General features: G+C 43.1%; 1 protein-coding gene across 1 annotated transcript; it reads left to right on the forward strand.

The window, feature by feature from the left end:
- The first annotated feature begins 319 nt into the window (after positions 1 to 319).
- On the forward strand, positions 320 to 7,961 carry FKBP14 (FKBP prolyl isomerase 14). Its single transcript, XM_084222801.1, has 4 exons — positions 320 to 601; positions 3,348 to 3,499; positions 6,170 to 6,297; positions 7,604 to 7,961. Exons 1-4 carry the CDS (start codon positions 393 to 395, stop codon positions 7,760 to 7,762), a joined length of 648 nt encoding a protein of 215 aa, XP_084078927.1. The 5' UTR covers positions 320 to 392; the 3' UTR covers positions 7,763 to 7,961.
- Positions 7,962 to 8,332: the final 371 nt, after the last annotated feature.

Here is an 8,332-nt window from a genome sequence, read left to right on the forward strand (position 1 = left end):
CAGAGCAGGTGGCCTCTCGCGGCCAATCGGAACGCGCCCTCGCTGCCGCCGCCGCCCAATCAACGGCTGGCAGCGGCCGGCTCTATTGTGCGCGCGCTCCGCGGGGCTGCCCCGCTCGCCGGCGCTCCCGGAGCGCCCGGCCCGCCCACCCCCCCTCCCTCGGGCGTTCGGGCCTGCCGATTGGATGGGCTGAGAAACGGACAGGGACGCGCCCCAATGGGCGACAGCTCCTCCCGAGTTCGCCCTGCGGAGAGCCAATCAGCGTCCGCGACGCCTGTGCCGGGCCGTCGGGAGCCGGGGCTGGCAGCGGTGCGCGCCGCTGCCACGTCGGACGGACCGGCCGGGCTCGGGGCGCGGGATGGCGGCACGGTGAGAGCGGCGAGGCGGCGGCGATGGCGGCGGGGCTGCTGCTGCTCTGCTCCGCCCTGCTGTGCGCGGTGCTGGGCTGCGCGGGCGCGGCGCTGATCCCCCCCGCGGCCGACGTGAAGGTGGAGGTGCTGCACAAGCCTTTCCTCTGCCACCGGAGGACCAAGTGGGGGGACATGATGCTGGTTCACTACGAGGGCTACTTGGAGAGGGACGGCTCCATGTTTCACTCGACGTAAGTGAGCGGCGCGTCTTCTCCGAGCGAGCTGCAGGCTGAGCTTGCAGGGGAAATATATATATATATATACACTTGTGTGTGTGTATATGTATAGGTGTATATATATAGAGGTATAGGCGTGTGTATATATGTATATGCATGTGTGTGTATATATATATAGGGGGTGTGTGTATATATGTGTGTGTGTGTGCGTGCGTGTATATATATATATATATAAAATGCCTATAGTTGGACGTGACTTTAAAGATTCCTTGACCCTTCACTAGATCAGGTTGCTCAGAGCAGCCCCACCCGACGCGCCTTTGAACGCTGCCCAGGTCGCTCAGAGCCCCATCCAGCCTGGCCTTGAACACCTCCAGGAATGGGCTGCCAACAGCTTCCCCGGGCAGCCTGCTCCAGTGGTTTACCACCCTCACAGTAAAGAGTTCTTTCTAATATCTAATCTGAGCCTGCTCTCTCTTTAAAGCCATCAACCCTTGTCCTGTCACTACACACCCTTTTAAAAATTGTCTCTCTTCATCTTTCTTGTAGGCTCCCTTGAGGTACTGGAAAAGTACAATTAGGTCACCCTGGAGCTTTCTCTTTACCAGGCTGAACAATCCCAGTTCTTTCAGCCTTTCCTCACCAACAATCTTCGTGCACCTTCTTTGGACTTGCTCGTTTATTTGTGTGTGTATACATTCGTACATACATACATACATACATGCATTATTTATGTATTTAAATGCAGGTGATCTTTTCTGGTCATGCTTTCCTGAATCCAGACCTCTCACAGCGCTCCACAATCCATCTGCGAATAGCTCTGTGGAGGAGCATTTTGTCAGGGGCAAGTGGTTTTTTGTTTGGTTGGTTTTGTTTACTCCTCCCTCCCCAAATGCCTAAAAGCAATGCATGAATGCCTTATTTGTTTTAGGATAAAAGAGCTTAAATAACCCTGCATAAACTTGTCATTGGGGTCCCTCCCCCTGCTACCTGTTCTCAGAAAGTTTGGTGTGAAGCAGGGTCTCACAATGCTGTGCAAGATGAACACCAATAGTAAGGCCAGTCTTCTTTCCCAAGGTTATAAAGTAAATCTTGCTTAGCATTTGTTTTCTGGTCAGTCTGTAGGAAGTAGAGCCATGTGGCATTTCTTAAAAGATGGGGATGTTAAGCATGGAGCACCTCTCCTGTGTGGAAAGGCTGAGAGAACCGGCGGTGTTCAGTCTGGAAAAGAAGAGGTTTTGAGGTGACCTAATTGTGGCTTTCCACTACCTGAAGAAAGATGGAGAGAGACTTTTTGCAAGGGCGTGTAGTGACAGAACAAGGGGGGATGACTTCAAACTTAGAAAGAGCCTGTTTAGATCAGGTTATTAGAAAGAAATATTTTACTCTGAGGCTGGTGAGACACTGGAGCAGGCTGCCCAGGGAAGTTGCTGACAGCCCCATTCCTGGAGGCGTTCAAGGCCAGCTTGGATGGAGCTCTGAGAACCTGGTCTAGTTGAAGGTGTCCCGGCCCATGGCACAGAGGGCTGGAACTGGCTGATCTTTAAGGTCCCTTCCAATTCAAACCATTCTATGATTCTGTGATTTAGGTGCAGGTTTGGTATATGATCTCAGCGGTTTAATAGGTCTTGTGCTACGCATAAATTTCTGTTTGGTTTCTAAAGCAAACTATTAGTTAAAAAATAAAACAAAGTGATATGTGTCCTTCCACTAGCGGCAGCACAATCACAGCTTTTCATTATTCTTTACCTGCCCCCGACCAGACAAGTCAACATACCAGAGCCACAGAAATGCAAATAGGAGGAAGAGCCAGAAATTCTAGGGAGTCTGCTAAGAGCCTGCAACAACTTGCTAATGCTGAATGTCCTGTAAAACATCAACGAAGTGTTAATAGTGGGAGACAGCAAAATATTCAAGTCTCTGCTGGCTGCCTGAAGGCTACTTTTGTATATGGAAAAAAAAAGACAGTTTTGCATGTTTTTGCTCTTACAGACAATTCAACTAAAATCTCACTAATTTTCTCTTGTAGTTAACCTGCCTCTTTAAAAGGACTTCTAGTGACACACTAAAGTTTTTGCTGCTGACTAACTTCTGTAAGTGTTCTGTTTTCTTCTTAAACACCTCTCCTGCATGACTAGTAAATAGAGCTTTCAAATTCCTTGTCTGTTAGTAGATTGAAAGTAGTCCGGTTGTGCCATCTGGTTAAATCAGAAAAAGGTCTTGCCTCCCAAATCTAAAGTTGAATGTTTTGCATGCGGTTGTTTCTGGTTTTTTCTAGACTGTTGTGTAGTTGCTTTGTTGGTTTTTTTCCCCCCCCCCAATGGCTTCTTTTGAAAGAGATGAGGCTGATGCTTCTGAGCATGTTAAAATGTATACTGCTATGATGACCATGCTGGTCTGTGATTTGCAATTTACAATGGCCTTGATTGTGGATTTTTAAGAAAATGCCTTTTCTAGTCTGATCAGTTTCCAAGTGCAAGTAGGTGGTCAGGGAAGTGGAGGTGGAGATCTGGGTTGGTTAGTGTTGTCATAAACACACAAGGTAAGTGTTGTTTTATTTCTTTTCACTTCCCAAAAAACCTTGTTATGCAAAGCATAAGTTTTAAAGACTTTGAAAGTGTAGGTCTTTCATTTAAGAGGTGTCAAGGTGCTGAGTGGTGCTGTGTTTTTAACTCTGTATCTACATGATGAGCATATTATATCAGCACTTTTGTGGAACTTGGTGTTTAAATATGAAGTGTTCTCTTCCTTTCTTTTCCAGTCACAAGCACAACAATGGTCAACCTATGTGGTTTACACTTGGCATAAGGGAAGCTCTCAAGGGCTGGGACAGAGGGTTGAAGGACATGTGTGTAGGAGAGAAACGGAAGCTGACTATTCCACCAGCCCTTGCTTATGGAAAAGAAGGGAAAGGTAAAACATGTGAAGCACTCCTCTTGCTCTAATTGTTTCTAATCTCTGTATTTTACTGTTATTCTTGGCCTAAGAGGTTAGCAAGCTTTCAAGCTTTCCAGGTTGATTCCGTTAAAGAAGAAAAATTGAGGGAGTCAAGTGCTCTTTCTCATAAATTTGTCTCCTGCAGTAATATCCATTAAGTGGCTATGTGGTGAATGCTGGGAAAAAAACCCCAGAAACTGATGGTAGCTGCTATGCTGTATATTCTGAGTGTCTTTTCTGTTAGTGCTGTGCTTAACAGTGCCCTGCTTTTTCTTTTTGTTTTTGGTTTGGTTTTTTTTTTCCTCCCTTCTTTTACAGTCAAGTGGAGGTGGTTGCTTAGGTAACAGTTGGCTTTTTGGCAGTTGGATCTGGTTTTGTGGTAATACTTCATGAATGTGCATGTGCAAGACTCATTCTTGCTTTCAGGTTTCTTTTAGAACCCTAAGAAACTCCCTGTACTACTGCTCAACCAGTTCTTGGATGATACAGTAAGAAGTCACTGTTTATTTTTCCATATAGAGACATTAATTCTTTTCTTCTTACACCTGTTTTCAGTTTGGGCAGTGGTCCCTGTTATCCACAGTAAGATGTGCATGGGCAGTCATGTTGTCCCCTACTGAAAATGCACTGACAGCTGTGCAGACAGATATAAACATCTCAACCTCTCTACTACTGGGGGTGTTGGGGGCTTTCCCATTCAAATATTTCCAGATTCCTTTAACAGGAGGGCCAGATTTGGAATATGCAGTTTTGTGAGTGACAGCTTGAATGGTTCTACTTCTGCTTTATGGGTTTTATTTTAGTTAACTGGGTTTTTTTTAGCAATTATTATGAATATTTATGTCATGACAAGAGTTGCAACAAATGACCTACAGTTGTACAACGTTCCAAAGCAGGAAGGATAAGTGTCTAAGAACATGCAGTCCATCCTGCTGATGGACTCTCTCCCATCACTATGAGACTGTTTTGGGAATGAGGACTGCTTGTGTGTCTGTGTCTTCTGGCAAGTAGGGCTGCACACAGGCTTAGGGCTCCTTATTACCTCATGCCAGGTAGTATTTATACCTACCTACACCACACTTCATACTCTCCTTTATTAAATGTACCCGTTCAACACATATTTTTCTAGAAGCCCTGGTTTGCCCTTCAAGATACAGTATTAGAAGTAATCATGTTTCTAATAGAAAAGGGAACTTCGTGGTTGTCATTTAGTCTTTATGCAGAGCTCAGCTGTCAAAGATGTGAAATGCTGCAGTGCTCATGCAGTCATCACAGGCCTAATTGTATGATTGATATGTAAAGCACTGTAGTTGTTCTTCAAAGACTTGCAAGCTTCACCTCTGTGTTTAGTGCAAGAAGGTTAAACAGCTAAACGCTGCTAACTGCTGTAAGAAATTACTTGCTTTAGGAGGACTTTGAAGTATTTGAGCATAGTTATGTTGCTGTTTTCAAGTTATGCTCTTAAAGACGAATTATTTCATTTTCTTCATACTTTCCTTCAAATGCACATAATTTCACTAGCCTCCCACCTTGGTTGCTGTCTGACTCATCATTTGAGTCAGATGCCTTTTTCTGTAAGATTCATAAAAATTACCTGTGTTCCAAACCCTAAACAGGGCACTGTGCCCTGTATTTCCAGAGGATTCTGCATGTTTATTCATCTCAGAAATCTACAAGCCTGTTTGTTGCTGCAGCTCAGGGTGTATTTAATACCATAGCTCCAAAGTGGTAGATGTGGATTATTTTTCATTGTCTTCTCAAGGCACAGAAATATTTTTGGGGTGCTGCCATCCAATATAGAGATAGATTTGGTCCTATTCAACCTCTATATATAGGAGCAAAGTGATGTGCTAAAAGGTCTTTGAGAGTAGCTTCAGCCATCAGCATGAGGCTGTATCACATCTCTGTCAAAGCCAGTGCCTGATAAACTGATACCCTTGAGGTGTGGTGGCATGGGGAGTGCTCTTTGGCACTATTAGGAAGTTACCAGTCTGTTCACCTAGATCAAAAATAATGTTGTGATGACACAGGCCTTGTGATCAGACTTGGGTACTTGGGTTCTGCTGTGTGTTTGGAAATAGCTCAGTGCTTTGGGCCCTGAGTCCAGAGACTACTGTGGGAGATTAGCATCATCCCTCCTGCAAGAGTTTTTCCAGTGGCAGAACAGCAGATACAGAGTATCAGCTGGCAGTAGAGAGGAATTTGGGGACTGATGGGGTATCCAGAGGACTAAATTCTCCCATCCTGCTGCTCTGTACTTTACTCTTGACTGTAGTCTGTCTGACTCTACAGTCTCCTTTACTGTTTTTCAGTTTATCTAGCTCTGGCCATGAAAAAAAAAAGATTCAAGAACATTGTTTGATAAACTTGTGATGGTAATTGCTGAATAAGAGCTTGCATCAACACTTGCTAGTCTCCAACCAAACAGTTCATCTAAAGTTGCATTTATGCTGTAGGGGCTGCTCTGAATCCAGGCTACAGGCTGACATGGTTGTGGCCACCACTGTTACAGATACTTGTCCTTACTAGTTCAAACTGCAGGATGCTTTGAGATGACTAGGCTTGCTGGAACATTGCTCTGACACATGTGGCTTTTGTGTGGCATTGAATATATAGTTGGTTTTAACTTTTCTCCATTTTGGGCAGGAAAAATTCCACCTGAGAGCACGTTGATTTTCAACATTGACCTTCTAGAAATTAGAAATGGACCAAGGTCTCATGAGTCATTCCAAGAGATGGATCTTAATGATGACTGGAAACTATCCAAGCAAGAGGTGAGTGGGTTATCCTTCTCTTGTGAGCAGATCTAACAGGATGGGAGAGTGGAAAAGATTGCACATCTATGCTACACTGTTCTGAGCCTTGCATCCTAGTGAAAATTCTGGACTGGAGGTTCAAAAGGAGCCTTGGTAAGCTGAGGATAGACATGTGACTCGTGTGCTGCCCGCTTGTGGAAGACCTGGATAAAGTAAAGCATCTTAGAAATAAAACCAGACTTCAGGGCTTTTTGGATTTAATTGCTGATTTATTAATAAACTGGGATCTCTTCTGCTGCAGGGCAATCCTGTTTCATAGCGTTCACTTGGTGAAGAACATGTATTCAGCACTATTCACCATCTGTTTGCCTCTCATTTTCAAACTTCTGCTTTTTCAGCAAGTGATCCACTAGAAGCTACTATAAACCACTGAGTTCTTTTTGATTTGGGTCTGGTACCAGTTTACCAGACTCAGAAGGCTAATTAATAATTTGTATGTATCAGACAGTCAGTGTGTGTAATGTCTGCATATTAAGAATATGAGCATTAGCCCTAACAAATCCCAGAGACTAAAGTGACTAAAACAGACCGGAAACATGGCCTGTGGTTCTTACAAAAGTGGTGTCTGTTTAATAGATGAATATGTTGGTATTGTAATTTTTGTAGAAGGCTCTGTGACTCACAACACTTGGGATCTCCATAGGAAAACCTTAAAAGCTTAATTAAAAGCAATCTGATATTGTTGAAAGCACCGCTTACCATTACTATCTACCTTAATGTAAGCGTTCCAGTGATCTGTTTAAAACCTGCCTTGAGTTAAAAATCCTTAAAAAATCCTTGCATCCTCAAAAATTTTGAGATATCTAGAAATCTTTTAATGTATTTCCCATTGGAGCAGCAAGCACTGAGATTGTGGACAGATTTCTGTATATATCTGGAGTGGCTGTTTACATGTACTGGGTTGTCAGGGTGCTAGAATGTGGAAAAGCTGTCTCTGACCAGTTGGTAGCTAATAACTTCTGCCCAGCTATTTTTACTTTACTGTATAGACATCAGAAGACAGGCTGTCCTGACTCATTTTTTGAGTCAGATACCAAGGTATGGCAACAGCTTTGCTAGTTTTACTGTCACTTCTATTACTAAAGACCCTTTATTCAAAGAGACTGCAGAATCAGTTAGACAAGTATTATTCTGGCAGTGGCATAGGAGGGGAGGTATCTGTTATCTAATGCCACCATCCTGAGCATAGTGTCCCTCTGTTATGCTGCAGTAATCAACTCTTTCATGAGTCTGAAAATGTTCACTCTCTCCTTTTGTCTAACAGGTAAAAATTTACTTGAAGAAAGAATTTGAAAAGCATGGAGCAGTGGTAAATGACACCCAGCATGATGCTTTGGTTGAAGACATATTTGATAAAGAGGATGAAGACAGTGATGGGTTTATATCTGCAAGGGAATTCACATACAAGCACGATGAACTGTAGAAAAAAGAGTGGCATAATTTTTTTGGACATAAATAGCAGTGACTTAGACTGTCTGGTTCTCCTGTCATCTTAATGCTGTGCTTCGGAATTGACAATTGCTGTTGGCAAAAAAACACTTTGTTTATATAAAAGAGAATTTCTGTTCGTTATGTACAAATGTTTTAAACTGTTTAAAGTGTGAAAATGTTCCTCCTATACAGCGAAGACTTGCACATCAATGTTTTTGAAGTTTTGTATTAAATTATTTTTCAGAAATGAAACAAACTTTCCATTTATCATTTATTATGAAAATCAAAATCCAGTTCAGTGACTTTCTGTGATTTGTTTGTGTGCCAAGATCACTTTCAGCAGCTACCTTACGTATTACTTGTAGTCTGTAACTTAATTACTTGACCTTCCTTCTTGAGTGTCACTGCTTAAAAAGCACTTTGCTGACCTTGGGTTTTTTCCTGCAGATTTTCAAAAGATGTAGTAGAAGGCATCAGCATCTCTCTATATGGCTGAGAAACTGATACAAAGCTGAATGAGAAGAATGATTATCATGTGCTGATTTTGCCCTTCTAAAGGGAG

The sequence above is a fragment of the Fringilla coelebs genome, assembly GCF_963513975.1.
Source record: "Fringilla coelebs genome assembly, chromosome: 1".
NCBI classification, from domain to species: domain Eukaryota; kingdom Metazoa; phylum Chordata; class Aves; order Passeriformes; family Fringillidae; genus Fringilla; species Fringilla coelebs.